The sequence below is a fragment of the Magallana gigas genome, chromosome 8 (assembly GCF_963853765.1).
Source record: "Magallana gigas chromosome 8, xbMagGiga1.1, whole genome shotgun sequence".
NCBI lineage: Eukaryota > Metazoa > Mollusca > Bivalvia > Ostreida > Ostreidae > Magallana > Magallana gigas.
Genome location: NC_088860.1, coordinates 41,708,690 through 41,728,821, shown reverse-complemented (window position 1 = coordinate 41,728,821; position 20,132 = coordinate 41,708,690). Strand labels below are relative to the sequence as shown.

The window sequence follows — 20,132 nt, the reverse complement described above, 5'->3', positions numbered from 1 at the left end:
GTTTACATGTGTATCGATCAAAGGAATCACATGCAGACGACATACTTTTTTCTTAGGATTTTAATACTCTTCACTTATTTATAAAATATCTTTGAATCACATTCCTAATATTTTAAAGGCAATTTAATACGATTATTACTACAACACGTTAAATATTTTATGTAAAAACACGCCGTGAAAATGTGCTAGGGAGGTCCTAGGAACAGCCGCATTGATCTCTTAAGAATAAAGATTTGAGGCAATACACATTGTTTTGACTGGAACTAACACGTGAAATTGACATGGTTTTAAAACTTTTTACGGTTTGAAGTGGTACTTCCATGATCAGTGCGAGACAAATAGGTACTTCTGATCTGATAATTTACTGATGACGTTCGTGGTATATTGGAGAATAATGTCCGCGGCATCTCTTTGATCTCGGCAATAACTGTAGTAGAATGGGAATTTGAGTCTGGCATCATCAGGATTATTTCGTGCAGTCCGTGAGTTGTCCAAGGTCCCTGTAGGTTTCGACCAAACGATAAAAGGGGCGTGTTTCATAACCTGCATAAATTATATTGTTTATGTTTTACATCTTTCTTTAATAAATTAATAAACTGATTTTAAAAGCACGTAAATTTTACTAAATTACTGTTAATATACATCAGTGCGTTGGCCTAAAGAAACAGGCAATTAAATCGACTTCTATGGAAATTTGAGTCTGTCATCATCATGATTATTTCGTGCAGTCCGTGATTTTTCTCAGGTCGTTGTAGGTTTCGACCAATCGATAGACAGGGTGTGTAGATTTCAGTCTGGCTATAGATATTTAAGCATTGAATCATTATTTTTTGAAAGATACAGTCTCATAACTGCAGCAGTGTGTGCATACAAATTGAGTAACGGGCGCTACTCATTTTGTTCGATTAAGTCGCTATATGTTTCGACCAGTCGATAAACAGGGCGTGTCAATTTCAGTTTTGTCAGTTTTTTGTCAGTTTAAGCCGCTGTAGATTTCGACCAATCGATAAATGGGGCGTGTGGATTTCAGTCTGGCTATTTCTATAGAGCTAGGAATTTACTATGTTTCCGAAAGAAATAGAGGAAATACTACTTGGTAGATGTAAATATAGTAACATAAATTAAGCATTAAATGTGACGACTGTGTAAGCAAGTATATGTTTCATAATGAAACGTAACTGCAAATCACAATTAGATAACAAAGGATAAGTTTTGTGAGGTTAACTTTTATTGAAAGCATAAACAATTAAAGACAAATTAAGTTCTCAGGTGCGTGATACGAAAGAAACAACAATTATTTTGGATTTTCTTTGGTTTTATTCTGCAAAATAAATGAAAATAAAACAAATTATAATGATACATAATGATAGCCACCATATCTAATGTATGAATTTTAAAATTCTTAGAACTCTATTCATCAGAACTTCTGTATTTTAACTTACTAGTATTTTTGAATAATTAAGTTACTTTTTCAACTACATGTATATTTTGATAGAGATAATATATTTTGAATGGTGTATGCTGTATTCAGTAAATATGTGAAATAAACGTACCTGTACAAAGTGCTGTGTCATTTATTGATTCAAGATGAACGCCAAAGCTGCAGTTAATGACGTCATTAAGACAATCATTGATGCAACGCTGATACCTATGGTAAAAAAAAATTAAAGTTAATGTTATGAGAACGTTTAGACTAATTCAGATGAATTTTTTTTTAATCCAACATTATATTTATAATGGGTTAAAAAAATACGTGAAGTACTAATTATAATTATAGGCGCACAGAAAACTAGTGAAGTATATCCAACTCAAAGTTGTAATAAAATTCGATTAAAAAAAAATTCGATTGTTTTTGTCTTGAAATGCTAAAGATGAAATTTACTTTTCGATAAGTTTTTTTTTTTTAATTTGAGTGTGATAGTGGCTTGTATTCGCTATACAACATAGGATAATATCAAATCGGCGTATTTCAAGGCTCGAGCAAATGCGCATGAAAAAAGTTCTCAGAAATTATCACATGATTTTGGGCACATATTTTAAAAAGTAGTATGTCCTATACCTGCTCCGCTCTTCAGCAGGCACTCGGCTACATTGGTACATCCGGCGTACGTGTCTGTTTCGTCACTTCCGTCGTCACAGTCGGATGAGCAATCACACTTGTATATTTCCTGTATACACGTCATTCCTCCGGATTGACAGGTGAAGTAGCCGGACGGGCATTGCTATCATCAACAATATTTATAGTGAAAATCAACTACAGGACATGTAAATATACCAGCTAAACTGCTTCTGTTTTAAGAATTTAGTTTGAAACATTTTCATGAATTTATTTTTTAAAATTGAATCAATTTTGGAAAGTGTTAAAAATACTAGAAAAATGAGTTATCAACTATATTCCACTAAAAAAAAAAAATCATAAAAATTAATTACATGGAGGGATGATTGGAAGGGTAGAAAATTATAAAAGAATGCGGCGGAACAAAATATCATTTTTTACAAGACAACAACAAAATGAAATATTGCAGCTATATTTCAGTAAGGATAAGTTTTATCTTTCACCTGTTGGTATTGACCGGCCGCTACTGTTGGACAGGCATCAGTGCTACAGTCGCCATAGTCACTGGAAGCACCGGGGCAGTCCTGTCCGCCATTAGCCGGGGCCGGGTTGTCGCAAATCCTGGTCCTTGACCATTGGCCTCCACCGCACGTGACACTGCAGGTTCCCCACTGACCCCAGGAGCCCCAAGAACCGTCAACTTTAGGATAGAGGTAAATCTTTAAGATTGGTGATGTGATGTAATTCGGTTTATTTATTTAAGAAATGACTTCAATGGCTACCTAAGGTATACAAGTATAACCTGTGTTGGGGCAGTTTCCGTTTAATAATCCGTGAAGCAGATTATAAAAAAAAACCCCGTAAACTGCTTCAACGCGGGTTATACAAGTATAATAACTTAGGTAGATATTTGAGTTGGTTCCTTATGATTTAATTTTCTGTAAATTACTGTACAAATTAAGCGTGTTTTACTTTTCAAATTGATATTAACCTGTTTAAAATTTGAAATGTAACGTCAAGCAGATTAGTACATTTTTGACGTTGCTGCATTGTGACGTGTCTTGTGACGAGCAAACCAAGTTATACTTTAACTTTAATTTTTCTATCCAATCAAATGCCATGTTACAGAATTAAATTATTGAAAAAGAAACACATTGATTTACACTCGTACATACATATACTTACTGATTCAGTCTTCTTACTTATCAGTGACATTAACTTACTGATATAGACTTGTTTTATACTCACTGATACTAACTTACACAGACTTGTTACTTATAAATTACACTAACTGATACAAACTTTTTACATACTCCTTGATATTTACTGATACAGACCTGTTACTTAATTTGATATAATGATACTTACTGATATAGACTTATTACGTCCTCACTGATACTTACTGATACAGACTTTTTACATACTCCTTGATATTTACTGATACAGACCTGTTACTTAATTTGATAATGATACTTACTGATACAGACTTATTACGTCCTCAATGATACCTACTGATACAGACTTATTACGTCCTCAATGATACCTACTGATACAGACTTATTACGTCCTCATTGATACTTACTGATACAGACTTATTACGTCCTCAATGATACCTACTGATACAGACTTATTACGTCCTCATTGATACTTACTGATACAAACTTTCTACATACTTACTGATACAGACTTATTACGTCCTCATTGATACTTACTGATACAAACTTTCTACATACTTACTGATACAGACTTATTACGTCCTCATTGATACTTACTGATACAAACTTGTGTGTTGCAGTCCTGTGTACTGTTATTAACGTCCACACAGTCGGCACCGCCATACTGAGGGGCGGGGTTGGTGCACGTCCTGAATCGGTCCTGAGTGCCCCCACCACATGTCACCGTACACGACCCCCAGGATCCCCATGAGGCCCACAGCCCGTCAACTACAGACAGAACCACGCCTCAAATTACTGCCCATTATAATGGATAAAAATACTGGCTTTGTCATGTATCAAAATACTGGCTTTTATCATGACTGTATTAAAATTCTGCCTTTCATCAAGCATATTCCATTTAAAATTATTGTTTACAATTTACATAATTTAAATAAAACAAATTGCAAACCCCTTACTCTGACAAATTTTACTTTCATGTGGTTATGTGATCAACCAAACTTAATATTTATTTAACGCTTTGTATACTAGGATTGTTTCAGCACAAAAGCAGCGTTAAGAATTTTCCCCAAAAATCACATGCAACGTGAAACAAAACCAATTTCCATAAAAAGACATATTGATAAATTACTTATCAAGGCGTTAACTAGAAAAAAAACATCAGTGATTTGACAATTAGAAAAAAAAGAATTATTGGGCGCGTGTCGTCTTTAAACATGAGTCCAACTACATGTAGATGTAAGATTGCGTCTGGTGAATTTATTACACTTAACTTACGGTGAAGATCCAAGATAATAAGCATGTCAACAGAGCAAAACTCTGTTCCTATTGACTCTATCAGTACTTTGATTTCTTACTTGGGCAAGGATTGGTGTTACAGGACTGGGAACTGGTAGTGGCACCGGAACAGTCAGCTCCGCCATATTGAGGGGCGGGGTTTGTGCACGTGCGAGTCCTCTGCTGGGTCCCGCCTCCACAAGTAACGGTACATGTATCGTAACTTCCCCAGCTTGCCCAGTTACCGTCAACTAATTTTAAATATATCATTTCAATATTTCCAAAAACAACCTTCAGTAATTAAACTTTTCTATTTGTACTTATATATTTTTTTTAGTGTATATATTTCATAATTTTAAGGAAAGTGCCCAACTATCACACCCTAATGATTATTATATTGATTTTTTTTTCGCAGAGATCAAGTTCCTTTATACATTAAAGATAAAATCTATTTCAATAAAAAAATTGCAAAAATACATATGATTTTGCCACAGGTTTACAAATTTTCAGCACAATACTTTACTTAGAAATGAAAGAAATTAAGGGTTTTTGTCATGTGGTCAATTCCTTGACCCCCCCCCCCCCACCCCTCCAAATGATACTTACTTGGACAGGCATTAGTGTTACAGGCCTGGGACTCAGTAGCTGATCCGGGACAGTTGTCTCCTCCCCACTGAGGGGCGGGGTTTGTACACGTCCTTGACCTCGTCTGAGTACCTCCCCCGCAGGTTTTGGAGCATGCGCCGTATGAACCGAATCCCGCCCATCCACCATTAATTGGTGGTGCTAATAAAAACAAATTTGATTAATGTGAGAATATGTTAAATAAGACTTTTTTCACACAAAAACTGCTTCTGTCGGATGTAATTAAGAAGACTAGATGATTGCTGCCATTTTTCGACCTCCTTTTAAAATCTCATTACAAATAAGAGCTATACAAAACATCTATGAATTTTAAAGTGAAAATGAATTATTTTTCTTTCCTAAATAGTAGTCGATAGCTAAACAAATTATTTTTTTTTAAAATATGAGGTGAATCTGGTGGTTGATTTGTTCAGCAGCTGGCCTCCTGAAGCAAAATGTGATGTGAGGACAGAATGGGACAGAATTCATGGGACAGAATATGGTAGGTAACAACGGCTGTAGTTGTGTTCTACGCCTCATTGATATATGGTATTATCATAATAATTTGACTTACTGTTCTTTTCGCACATGAACTGAAGAGTTGCCAGACAATTTCCATCATTCCATGTTCCGTCGGAATCGAGCATCGCGTTGCAATCTTCGTCTCCAGAGTTGTTGGGCTCGCCTGTAATAGTCAAACATGTTTATCGGCAAGCTCTCTTTCAAAGCATTCCGGTCAAGTAAGTAGTACCGTTAATTGGTGGCCCAGTTTTAATAAAAATGCATAAACTACTCGGATTCAGGCTTAGTGTAGTCCAGGTTGGTAGAGAAATTATAACTGACACAGTCATACAGGGTGACTATATACTTTTAATATTCTCAAATAATAAATATACGAAAAACCTACAATAAATTTATAAATATAACTAACATTGACAGTTACATTAGAAAACACAAAAAAATTTACTAATTGAAGTATCTGCAGGTCTGTAGCTCCCGGTCTGAAAAAATTCGGATGGGCGACTTATGAGCTACATAGTAAAAATCTGCAATTTACGGCGCAGAAAAATCTGCGCTAGTTTTAGATTGATTAACCTTATTTACACACAAAGTCTGTGGGATAAAAAAAAAGTACCATTAAAATCTTTATGCAATTTCCATCTGATATCGTCTCTTTACTTGCCTCAGACTTTCCCCGAAACACGCTAACCGACCTTGGAAAATGAAGTATGTTAAATTCATGCCGAGATCAAGAGTCGCCCTCTGGTGAGAGATTTAGATTTATAGCGGAAGCATCTTTTTTTATATGATGCCCCAACGTATTTCCCTTCGGATAAAAACTAATAATGGTTCCAAGGCCACCACCTACCAGCCTTCCAGTTAGTGTAGCTCCAGGTGAACACTCCCCCGGACCACGCCCACGATCCCTCCGTCGGCCCGTCAAACCCTCCCATCCACACGCTCTTTCCCTGAAGCAAACCTGTTAACACAAATCACCACAGTTACCAAACTTGTTTCTTATAAAACTGGATACTGCACTATCATGAGCAAATATTTAGAATCATCTTCGAGCAAAGATTGACGATGTACATGTATTTAGATTTCTATAGGTAAGCAAATTTACAAAGAATCGAACACGCGTGTTTAAAAATAGTAAAGATGACATATATTGGACGAATAATGGACGAATTATTAAGACCTCTTTATTGGTAGTCCAAACAAATTATATTTTGATAACTACATGATGGTATAAATTCGTGTATTGTATATAGTTACTTGTATTTGTTCAACACCATAAAACGTTGCTGAACATATCAATAAGTTACTAAAAAATTACCGTAAACAAATGCATTTTCGCCGGAATCAGCAATGTTAACTAGGTTCGCTGAGTTGGCCTGACAGGTTTTCAACGCGTTAGACCATGTGACCTCTGACGTAAACAACTTGTAGCATCTACCGTCCCTGAAACTCCAGGTAGAGTCACAATCATCCAATGCAGCTAGAATCATGAAAAAAAATAACGTAAGGAATGTTACATGTACATGTAACGTTATATCACTTGTACAGTGTACATGTTTTGACACTGACTCAAAACGAGCGCATGAAGGGTAAGTGATAAGCATGGGTTATACTAATTCATATAATAAAGGTGCAAGTGACCTAGATTGAAGCCTAAGTGTAAAGTGTAAATTTACATAATAATGTAGTGTTCATATACAGTAAATTCAAAAGGAAATGGACGAAAAGGGAAAATAAAATGCTTATTGACGGACAAGAAACTGAAAAATGTTACGATCGATTAAACGAATAGGCAATTTTGCCATGTTATTGGCCCATCTTCTTTAAAATATGCGGGGGAGGGGTTCTCTCTCACTTGTTTGTTCACATATGTAGGCCATGCTTCGGCTACATGGGTAATCGTTCCACCGTCCACTGTTCAGCAAACTGGCACAGTCCTCGCCACCAGAGTCATTGGGCTCGCCTGGATGAAAACAATTTACTCCGTTTAAAATTCATTCTTCAAAAATGATTTGTGTTTGCAAGAGTTGAAACATTATAACTAAATGAATTTTGTTCAAAAATGAAGAAAACATTCCTGAATAGAATGCACAAACAAATAAATACAAAAAAATAAGGTTTGAAAAAACAAAAATTAAAAAAAAAATACATTTAGAAGAAAGCGTAATGATTGGATAGTCTTACCCGTGTTCCATTGGGTGTACCCCCATGACTGGATGCTCCCGTACCATAGCCACTGACCCTCAGTGGAAGCGTCCGACCCACTAATCCAAAATTCATTCCCCGACGCCAGATCTTGAGTTAAGATATAAAAAAAGTCAAAGTCGCCCACAGTTTATGTTTCTGAGAGAGAGAGAGAGAGAGAGAGAGAGAGAGAGAGAGAGAGAGAGAGAGAGAGAGAGAGAGATTCTCACTGTGTACAAAGGTCTGTTCCCCGTCTGAGCCTACGTCCACCAGACTACTACCCACGGCCTGACACGCCTTCAGGGCGTCCATCCATGGCAGGGTAGCAGTGTACAACTTGTAACAGTTTTCTCCATATTTTGACCAACCAGAACTACAGGTAACCGCGCCGACGCGGTGCTCTGAAAATTCGAAATTTCATGTTAAAAATGTAGTGTCCCACTATATTTAACATAGATATTTATTAAAGAATAAATATCTTTTTCTAAATGACTTGAAATTTTTCGTATGTTAAAAAGTTGCATATGATGAACATGTGATTTTTTGGTGGAAATAGGTGTGTTATGAATTTTAAATTTATAACAACATATTCTTTCAGAAATAATTTTTTTGAAAATGGTATTACATGCATGTACTTATAATTTTTATCAACGTAAAAATGCCTGAAAGTTCCATTTATAATTGATTTACGATAAGATACATGTACATGTAGATGTAAAATGTCATTTTAAAAGTATGACACAAATTTCAACAATATTTCACTGTGCACACAGACAAAAAAAAATTCAAAAACGATATATTGGGCACGATTTGAGCTCAAAATTTATTTTTTCAATTTGTATGTCTAGAATAGTTACATGTAGAACCATTTTAACAAGACCTTGGACTTTCAGTAGAACGTTACTATCTATTTCTTGCGTCAAAACAAGTTAAAAATGACGCTGGTTTCAAGCGAAATATGCACCGATTGCGTAGTCTTAGCTAAAAAGCCAGACAAATCTTGTTGATTTCAAAGAGCAATGGCTGAGTGGCCTTCAGTGAAATAGACAGGTCTTCGTCACATTGCTGTCTAACACCAACTACCCAAAGTCCAAGCTCCTGTTAAAATGGTTCTAATATAGATGTTTTTAATGCTTAGAAAAAATACGAAAGTCAAATATTGAGTTACAAGCGAGTTACAGAGGTAAGAATTCTTTCTTTTGTAAACAAAGCTCTAGTCCTGTTAATGTTTACATATTTGTTGTATTGGTATAAGTTTCAATCTGATGTTGCTGTTTGCTGTGATGAAATTGTCTATGAACCCACTGAATCAGTCTATCTTGTTTCCACAAGTTTTTTTGATAAAGAAATGGCGATTTCTTTACTTTACATTATTTGTAAACAAACTTATAAGACTCGAGCTTTGTTAACATAACAACAACTTCTTTCCTCTGTATCTCCCTTGTAACATGACCTCTTAGATTCAAATGGCGAATCATTCAAAATACAAAAGTTAACCATTTTATACATAGAAATCTAAAATAAAATTTTCATCTGAAATCGTGTCAAGGTCCCCTTTAAAACAAACCAAGAGACAATCCTTTATTTTTGTGACCGATATGCGCCAATATCAAAAGGAGGTGTCATTAAAGAATTTTTTACCGTTACTTTCAGTTCAAGCCTAGGGCAATTTGTTTAAACTAGTAAACTCTGTAAATTAATTCAGAACACTTTACTAAATCTTTTTCAAAAACATTGAACCTGATTTCAATGATAGATTTAACAAACCACGGTATGTTTTGAAAGTGTTAAAAGAAAATCTATTCAAAGAAAAATGAAGACGCGGAGCAATTAAAGATATAATGCATTTGAATGCCTTTTTTCGATGCAGGTGATATTTACTCTAATACTGAGTACGTATACTAGGCCATTTCTATTGTGTGTCAGCTTAACATGCATATTTTGTCTTTCTGCAAATTAGAAAAATAAAAATCAAAAATCAACACTCCCCCCCCCCCAAAAAAAAAACCCAGCGGAAAAAACATCCCGCAAAAAAAAAAAACAACAACAACAAAAACAACCAAAAAAAAAAAAAAAAAAAAAAAAAAAACAGCGCACCCCCTGGTTGGAATAAAATATTTTCATGTGTAAGAAAAATTATGATTTATGATTTTTGTATACATGTAGATCAGGCTTGCGTTTTTTTAAATCAGAGGAATACTCACCTTGGATAAGAATAGCAACGACCAGAACGGCCAACTGTCCAACCCTGACGGATATCTATAAACCAATGATGATAATATCATTTTGATGATTCTGATGATGATGATGATGATTCTGATGATGATGATTCTGATGATGATGATGATGATGATGATGATGATGATCTTCATTTAAACAATAAAATGCTTTCTTAAGTGATTCATGCAAGATATGAAGGCAGCGACATTGCAGAAAAAATACATAATATTTTCTGCAATAATCGCTACCTTCATAACCCGCGTGAATCATCAAAGAGAGCATTCCATTGTTTATATTTACATCTTTCTTTTAACTTATTGATTAATTTATAATAAAAAGTAAGTAAAAGTAACTGAATTATTGTTAATGTACATCAGCACATTAGATTTAAAAAATTGCCAAGACGTCTTATATGGGAATTTGAGTCTGACATCATCATGATTATTTCATGCAGTCCGTCATATTTCTTCAGGTTGTTGAAGGCTTCGAACGATCGATAAACTGGTTAGAACTGGATTGTGTAGATTTCAGCCCTGTAAGTTTCTATAGAGCTATCAATCGGTTTTCTTAAAGCTGCTTGGTCCGATTTTATATCAGATTTTATGCACGCTTTTAAACGATGGCTATGCTTAGTATATGTATAATAATAGACATTGCAGTAGTTATACCCGTCAATTATGCCAAATTTCAATGAAGAAAAATACGTACAAAATTTGCTAACAAAACAAACGACGTTAAAAGGTACCGCGTTATTTCGCCTCATGTTAAATTTAACCCCTGACGACGAGACGGGTATGGTTGTATTACGAATTTGACATCGCTTTAAATAAAGGTCGATTCTGAAATGATCAGACAAATTACAAATAAACATGTGTGCTTTCGTTTGCTAATATTTCCAAAGTCTGCTTTCTTCACAATCGATGCATAGCATGCGGGTTGAATAACCCCAATCATTCGGGAGACGAAACCAAGCGGTTTCCTTTTCTAAACATTCCCGTGATGCATTTTGGTTTGTTTTTTCGTTTGGCCAAAGAGAAATTATTTTTATTTACTTTGAATATTTCTAACTTTGAAAGGAGACTGATTCTGCTGGTGTAAATAGGAGAAAGTCCATAACTTTCTAGGATAAATGATTTGTATGAAAAAAAATTTGATACTGTAATTACAAAAAAATCGGACCAAGCAGCTTTAAGAAATACATACGAAAAATTACTCGGTAGATGTATAAAACGTTCAAGATTATTTTTCAAATGGCATGGACAAACATGTAACGGTTTATATAATAAATAGAAAATCAAAATACTCGAATTGTTTTGTTAATTCCTACAATCCTCCCAACCGCGTGTAATAAACTATTTGAATTAACAATTTTATAAGAGAGAAGGAAGAAAGAATTATGTAGTGGGATTTTTTTTAAAAATTGATATACAGTGAAATCAATTCAGACAGTCAGTTATCTGTTTGAAAAAGACACACGGAATTCAATTAGTTTTATTGGGCACATATATGTTAATTGCGTAAAATCATTTATTGATTGAATACAATCGGTGAAGTAATGAAAAAGTCAGGATATACGCAAAAAAAAAAAAAAAAAAAAAGATTTCGAAAATGGAGTTAAAATATAAATGATAATGTTTTTGATAAAAGATAAAAGAATGAAAGAAACTTTCAATAAAAAAAAGTGACAAGAAACAAATTAAAAAATGGAGATGAAATTATCGTAATTTAATTGTAAATATCAACATTTGATGGAATACAAATATCGAATCATTGTCCATATTTGTTAAAAAAAATATTAGCTCGAATTATTTAACTCTGTACTCTTCCTAACTTGACCCTGCATTTGTACATCTGTAAATATTATTGTTTTTTGTACCTCATGTACCATTGATATGGTTTAAGAGAAATAAACATTTAATTCAATACCAGGTTGTGATGACATTAAAAGATCATTATAAAAAATTGTGAAAATTTCAAAAATCAAACCAATAAATATACTGGCCACGTATTGATAAGAAAAATCTATATTAGGGTTGATTACAGACAGAAGAAGAAATAAAGGTAGACAAATAATTTAACCAAAAAATTTAAATAAGATAAAATAAAAAATAATTCAATAGATTAATAAATAAATGATTAACTTAATGAAGTAATGAATAAATTATTAATTTAATCAATAAAAATAATATATAAAAGAATAAATAATAATTAAATGAATAAATAGAATTACCAAATATAAAATGAACAAAACTGAAAAAAGTAAAAAAAGAAACTATTTACCATGGCTTCGGAGAGCTAACGATGGTCTGATTCCAGCGGTCGGTCCGCGTAGTTATAAATATATGTCATTTCAGTTGACACCGTTTCGTTATTTTTTCAGGACAGCGGTAATCTATGTAAGTATTAACAATATTTACATTGCAATTTTAGGGGATTAAGACCGAGCATTAATGTTACCTATTATGTCCAAGATTCAAATATAAGTATATCTTTTGGAGCTCGCTTTAATACATAACTGTTACATGTAACATTCTAAGCAATTACATAAATATTCTGGTAAATATGGGACAAAGAACTTTAAAATACCATGAACTCTTCTCTTATTAAGTGTCATTGGAGAATCCTCCTCCTCCTCCTCGTTATCATCAAGATTCATCATTTATCAATCATCAAGGTTCACCAAAACCAATGTTATTCATCATCATCATCATCATCATCGTCGTCGTCGTCGTCGTCATCATCATCATCATCATCATCATCATCATCATCATCATCATCATCATCATCATCATCATCATCATCATCATCATCATCATCATCAAGTATGTGTTTCAAACTAAAATTGATAATAAATTGAAATACAGATATTATGATATCAATATGATTCAACACCGTAAAAATATAAGCACTGTAAAAATAATCATATGCATATTTAAATATTACATAATTATAAAACATATTCATGCGTGCGCTCTAGATGACTTTGGACCTATTCATAATGCGCATCAAAGTGGTAGTTTTTGGCATTTTATGTTTAAATCTTGAACGTATTAATAAGTGCCAAACTGTAGGAGAAGTCATAGCGGCAAATAGAGAAGGACATGACCCTAAACTTCATAAGTTGTTGTCTACTCAAATATTCCCTTATCAAGGCCTATTGTTTTAGTAAAGCTTGGTTTTTCGATTGTTTGCCATTTTCGTTCATTTCTTAAATTTGAAACAGTTTTTTTTGGCTGCCTGTCCACTCCTACAGATACACGTTATTAATATCCAAATGTACTTCTTCTGCACATGTTTGAACCTTAGATTAGAAGACTTGAGATTGCTATACGAATGTATGTAAATCAAACTCTTTAATTGTTTTTTAACATTGAATTTTTTTTACACCTCCCCCCCCCCCCCCCCTCACCCAAATAAATCTGTAACGTTTTTGAAATAGGGAGATTTAATAAGTTCGTGAATACTTGCATCGCATGAAAATACTTTGACGATAATTCAATTTAAAATGCATGTATGCCTGTACTTATGCGGATCATAAGAACATGTAGTACATGCACACCCTTGTGCTTTTCGAGTGTGAAGGTCGTTGCACTATGAGGTAAGCCCTGTATACGTGACCTGTCCACGCATGATATTTAATTCTTTGCCATTAAAAAACAAACCGACCCAATACACACATTCCTAAATACGTCCAAATGCTTTATGCAAACATTCGAAATTTAGGTCATCTGTTAAAGATATCAAATGAAATGTGGTGAAGAAAAGTTTCTCTTTTAAACAGCACAGGTGCGCGATCTAGGTTTATGATCTGTAAGTACACGTCCTTTTAAAGGATTAAAATTCTCAATCAAAAACTATCGATCTTCTGGTATATAACATATACATGTAAGCTTTTTTATCATCTATCATATAAGTTTAACGAAATGTTGAGCATCAGTGAGTGTTTTAAAAAGACGGAAAAAGCCAGCATCCCCAAAAAAATACATTTTAACTATGATTGTGGTATGAATCAATATACCTACAATATCAGAACTTAAATAAAAAATTTACTTGTCATGTTGTAAATTTTGTATTTACACCCACCCAGTAAATTCAAAATTTTTAACATGACAGAAGACTGAAAGAATCCTCTGCAAATTAAAATCGACAAATCATTTAAAGAGCCATTATTTACATGATAAAATGCTTTCTTTGGTGATTCAATTTGTGAGCATTAGAGAAAACAAATACGTTGCACGCGTTTGCTGGCAATGTTGACATCAATATTTTCCGCAAAGATCGCTACCTTCATACCCGTGCGAATCATTAAAGAATTTATTTTAATTTTTAGTTAGTTATATTTATAGCTTTCCTCTGATAAATTTTCTCCATAGATAAGAATAACACATTGGTTACATGTGCAGTGTATTATTATAATTATAAATGGGAAACCATGATTACAGACGAGCGCCTTTGAATCAAACCATGCAGATTAAAAATTGATTTATAAATTAAAAGAGTGGAGTTGTTTTTCCTTTCACGGTGTGTCAATAGAATGAACTTGGGTCAAATGCGTTATAACGGGTGCGACAAAAAACGCTAGATATTATTTAAAAAGTAAATTAAATATGCATGTAATCTTAAACAATTTGAGAAACTATATGTAGATAAACATGTGAAGGTCGTTGTGTAAAATATTTCAAAATGTAGAAACAGACATGCAATTATATAATTATGGATACAGGTTACTCTAGCCAGGAGATGTGTAATTTTGGAACCCCATTATTCAAGATTTTCAGTGGCAAATACAGGGACAACATCGTTGGCAATTTTTCATCAGAATTTTTTGGTATCAAATATTTCCACAAATTTAATAAGGAAATCTGTTAGTAAAGTTCAAAACACACACCCGTTCAGATTAGTTAATTTATTCACTGAGTCCAAATGACTTATCATATACATAATATATGAACAATATAAGAAATTATATATAGCAATACACGTATATTAAATGCATCAAAGTATTACAAACACACTTCTGAGTGTTTCTGCTCTCTGTAGATATTTTTCTAAATAATTTAGTAGTAGCGAGCGCAGCTCGCCGGCGCGCAGCGCCGGCGCGAAGCGAGCTCTACCGGTAAGGCGTGTGTGAATAGAAAATTCGGACTATTTGCACATTCATTCAACGGATTTTTTTGGCGTCAGTAAATCGGACCAGTAATGCCTTGTTTTAATCGTCCCAGTAGTTCCCTGTAATTATGGTTTTCACATTTCACACTCTCACGAGAACAAGATAAAAGACTATGTACATGTATGCATTGTGAAAACACAACGCCATAAGACTGACGGAGTTATCGTCCTTTCGAGTGACGTCACAATGGATTTTGCGTGGACCCTGAGGTCCACGCAGAAAATATATAAGTGAGGTTAAACCGGATGCTATGGGGAAAATTCAGCCTGCGCATGAGCTAGCCTGGTTCCTGTGCGTAATGGGTAGCTCAGGGAACCTTAACCAGGCTAGCACACGTTTATCTGAATCGGGATCGGGATTCCGTGCCATATGCACACATAAGGACACAGACCACAATTATTTTTCCCTCTTATTCCTTTATACAAAAATAAATCTTATAAAAAATTCCACCGGCTCAAATGAGTTCAAATACAGCATGCCTATAGAATGACACTAGTCCAACAACATATCCAAACTACAGGAAAATCAATCGAGAGGGGACTGAGATATGGCCCCTAAAATAACCCCTACCATGAAAAATTCACTTTCACTTTGGAATTTGTGTAAACATTGGCCTCTTTACACCCTTTCTATTGCGCCTGTAAAGATAATTTTTCTAAATTTTTTCCTGCCTGTATTTTTTTTCAAACCTTCTTCTTTCCATCCATGCCATAAAAGGAACCAAATTCGACCATTTAGTACCCCTAGGAATTTTTGAAATAATACATACATTTTTAGAATGGAACTACTTGCGCGGTCAATGAGCACGGGGTAAAAATAGTGGTATGTGACCATAAGTTCAAAGGCGCTGTAATTGTAAAGTTGTCGGTAAACAGTACAGAAACAAAGTATTTCTTTTTTAAAAAATGATTGGCATGTGATATGAACTATCAGTATAATGAAATAAGTAAATGTTATGCCGAAACTACAACATGCATCAAATAACATAATTTGCAATGTTTTGTTGTTTTCCGAACATATAAGCATTTAAGTATGACTGAATAATTATGTCACTGTATAAAAGTTTAAATCCCAAGAAAAATGCATCATATGAATATGAAATTTTTAATTTACACAAAGCTGTCACTGCATAGTTAACAAAGTAGTGCGAATCGTAATGTGTGCGCAAATAGTAGAATTCACCGAATGCCTGATACTATACATGCAAACTTCATTCATAGATAGATCATAATTATATTAGAAGAAAGAATCCTTTAAATTCTAAGAGAAAAAGTCAGGGCTAAACATACATGTATACGTAATACAGCGTACAAATTTAGTGGTTAAAAGCAGAGGGCTAGAGTCGGTGGAATCTCTGATAATCTTAAGGCTTTCACGTTTTCGTTGGAAACACATGCAAATGGTCCACGTATTGTAGTCCTTTTTTAAAGGACAGCAACTTGTCTTACACATTGATCCGACAGAATTTTTCGGAGTCAGTAAATTTCGACCCACAATGCAATTCCTCAATGTCGGCCGATCTCACTAGACTGGATACCATCTCGCGAGAATCAAAGTAAAACTTTTGAGAAACAGATAAATTGTGTAATTTCCAGAACATCATGCTAATAATTTTTAAGTAAACAAAACAGTTTTCGGGTAGTTTTTTCTAGTGTGTTTTCAAAGAGACAGACTACACTTGACCGACGTGAACTTTGACGTCACAATAAGGGGAAACTACTCTAAGTAGTTATTGTAAATCTGCTGAAATATAAATACCAAAATCTTCTCAAAATCTTGCAGAGCTAACGAATCGGGACATTACTTCAGAGACAGGAAACAACTGTAACTCGCTCTCATTTGGATGAATGCTCACATTTATTTTATTCACTATATTTACGGTAATTTCCAGGAACGTTTTTTAAATGGGGCGTGGCAACATCATTCAAAAAATCTTCACAAGCAAAAAGAAAAAGAAAATTCTCAATATCAGGAAAATTCTAATCGGGGTGAGGAATGGGGAGTGCGTGGTATGCCTTTAGCTCTTTAGCTGCTCAAAGGTGTCTTTATTTTCAGTACTATTTACGGTATTACATGCTCCCGGGGGATCCATTTTCCTTATGTGATCAACAAATTTTTTTTATACGTAAATTTGATTTTTTTAAAGGGGGGGGGGCGGAGGATCTGTGATAAGTCAATTTTTATTTGTAAGTTTAAGAAAAATGTCTGCTGCAAGAAAAGAGGAAATAAACTGCAATGTACATTATGTTAAAATCTTTATTATTCAACGACATTTTATCTGAGATAAATTCTATACTGGCGTGCGACCAGTATTTTGATACGCTCCGACAAATTCTGATGTCGCTACACTTTCAGCGACTATCAGAATTTCGGAGCGTTACAAAGATCTGATTTTAATCAAATTGATATATAAATAAATAATAAATCTTATGAATTATGACATGCATAATGAAAATTTACTGGAAAAATAGGTATATTTATTTTATTTTGCATTCAAATTCATTTACTTTACGTCACTACTTTTATTTTTATTGATCTATCATAATTCATTTTTGATAACCTGCTGCGCTCGCCCCAACGGTCGCACCGTAAAACATATTATTTTAAGTTGTAACAGTTTAAACATACTTGGCTTATACCAATAGTATTTTTTGACGTAGATCGAGTTTCCTATATTCAGATACAATACGGCGAACATTTAAAGATGAAGTGATACTCTCCTTCAACTTCCAAATGACAAAAAATACATAATCTTTGCTCTGAATGTACCTGAGTAAATCTTCCATTCTCTTATCATTAATAAGTGCGCACTCTTGTAATTAGCTGACTACATTTAACTATTAATAAACATAGACACAACTTGTTTTATAAATACTAGTATCTTAATCTATACGTCAAGTACATTTTGATGATGTTTAGGAAAATGCATTACAATCTTGTTGAAAACAGTTCTGTAGTATTGTTTAAACTAGTTAACAGCTATCATCAGCCCGTGCAAGTCCGCGAAGTTTGTCCTCTCAATAAATACATACATTTGTAGCTTTGTTGCAATCGAGCAAGAAAAAAATCCACGCAAAGTGAGCAATAAAAGTGTATAAAAGAAGACATCAATGGACGACGTAAATTTTTTTTAAACATTATCTATTTGAATTAAATTTGTCATTTTAAAAGCTTAACAATACATCTACAGCAGTTTTTAATCAAAGTACTGAAGTACTGAAAGCCGGGCTCTTTTGGTGTGTCTTTATGCATATTGTGTGGTAAAGACTAAAAGTTAATCTCTCTCTCTCTATCTCTCTCTCTCTCTTTCTCTCTAATAATTATGTTTTTAATGTCGGCAAAGCGTCAGAGAGCGACCAAATTTTGTAAGCAGCTACAAACAAAAATATATCTGTATAGTAAAAAAAAAAGTTCAACAGTTACTGCCTTGAATTTTGCAACAAGCGTTATATATTCAATCCCCATTTCTTCAACGCGCAGCAAAGTAGTTCATAAAAATTCATGCGCATTGTATGTATCAAAAATGCATAGTCTTGTTTTTAAAACAAGTTATTAATAAGAAAACTAAAAAAGATAGACAATTTTATCGATATTAGAATAAAAGAAACAAAATGCCAACACTTTTGACAAAACGTGGCTCTTTGTGTAACTATTTGGTAGAGCGGAAGCTTTTACTTTGACGCTGTTAGGCTTTTTGTTTACTTGTGCTATTTATAGTAACATTGGCGATTTGCCTGCCTACAGCCAGGACTCTGCTTTCAGCAGAGCCCGGCTAAAAATTAGAGGAGTGCATAAATTCTTATACCGATAGCTATCGTACTGTAGCTTGTGCTTTGGATCGCGAATATGTCTATTTTGGCGTGCATGGACAGTTTATAAATTACAGTCAATTTCCGTAAGATATTCGAGGGCTGTTCGGAAATCATTCAGACATTTATTCTTACTCTCTTAGGAAAAAAGATAAATCATTGAAATTTCACCAGAAAATAAACCAGGATACCTTTTATCAGCGGAAAAATGGCATCATTCCTGGTAAGCTAACAAACTTGACTACACCCATTGACTCGGTCAGCAACCACAAACTCACTGCAACGTCATTTTAACGTTAATGCTCCTATGTTTTACATGTAAACACCTCACAATGCATATTCATTTTTCATATTTTCTTTTTATTTCAAAATTGTAACATTACATATTCTCTCCATTCTTGATATTTTGAGGAAAAAAATCTAGGCATTTTTTCCAAAAGTCAGCTTACTGTGAACCATCTCTTACATTCATTCTGTATATATCTTAGAACTGTTGAAATCAGTTTGTAAAAAGTACTTGATATTTAGTCCCTTTGTTTTATTTCTAGTTAAGAGTAGTAGTTAGTAAATAAACCCCGAATAACTGAAGCTTTTGACCCCTTTCCATCGTAAAGTTTTTGTTTAAAGTAGGCAATTTCATGGCCAAAAAAGGCCTTCTTCCGAGATTCTTACTAATTTGATGTATTTTTGCTGCGCCGCCTTCCGTCAGAATTCAATAAACTGTCGCAGTCAGATTTCTATTGCTTGGAACATATTTTTGTACAATAGCAAAATGAACATATAGAATTCGGTTTCTTTTTTTATCAATTGTAGGTCTACCAACAATTAAAATGTAGATGTTTAAGTTTTAAAACTCCGAGTTTGGACCTGCGCCGGGCACCCCGACCACCGACTTGTTTATGTACCGTTGTAAACGAATCCATAATTATTTAGTAATATTACTTAGCTCAGTTATTTGTTAAGATTTCTTCAATGTTTATGCCAATTTTCAATAAAATTCGTCTCTTAAAAAGCAGCTCGCATTTTTGGAAAAAAAAATAGAATATAGTTCATTGAAAAAATGAATATTTTATAAGAAACAGTCCTTTAAATTGTTCCTC

At 33.9% G+C, this 20,132-nt stretch overlaps 1 protein-coding gene across 1 annotated transcript; it reads right to left on the bottom strand.

Moving 5' to 3' along the window:
* Window positions 1-1,553: 1,553 nt before the first annotated feature.
* LOC105347520 (A disintegrin and metalloproteinase with thrombospondin motifs adt-1) lies at window positions 1,554-12,423 on the bottom strand. The gene is made up of 14 exons (XM_034473554.2): window positions 12,334-12,423; window positions 10,038-10,092; window positions 8,064-8,234; window positions 7,834-7,944; window positions 7,505-7,612; window positions 6,968-7,129; window positions 6,500-6,610; window positions 5,705-5,815; window positions 5,113-5,292; window positions 4,587-4,757; window positions 3,829-3,999; window positions 2,560-2,756; window positions 2,060-2,222; window positions 1,554-1,648 (listed from the first exon to the last, which is right to left on the bottom strand). The coding sequence occupies exons 1-14, from the start codon at window positions 12,334-12,336 to the stop codon at window positions 1,575-1,577; spliced, it is 1,788 nt and encodes a 595-aa protein (XP_034329445.1). The 5' UTR covers window positions 12,337-12,423; the 3' UTR covers window positions 1,554-1,574.
* Window positions 12,424-20,132: the final 7,709 nt, after the last annotated feature.

Bases quoted from the DNA above. Each gene is read 5' to 3' on its own strand.
- LOC105347520 (XM_034473554.2), bottom strand. The intron at 7,613-7,833 runs GTAAGACTATCC...GTTTTCATCCAG, and splicing joins GTACACCCAATGGAACACGG to GCGAGCCCAATGACTCTGGT. The intron at 5,293-5,704 runs GTAAGTCAAATT...TGTTTTTATTAG, and splicing joins GTTCATGTGCGAAAAGAACA to CACCACCAATTAATGGTGGA.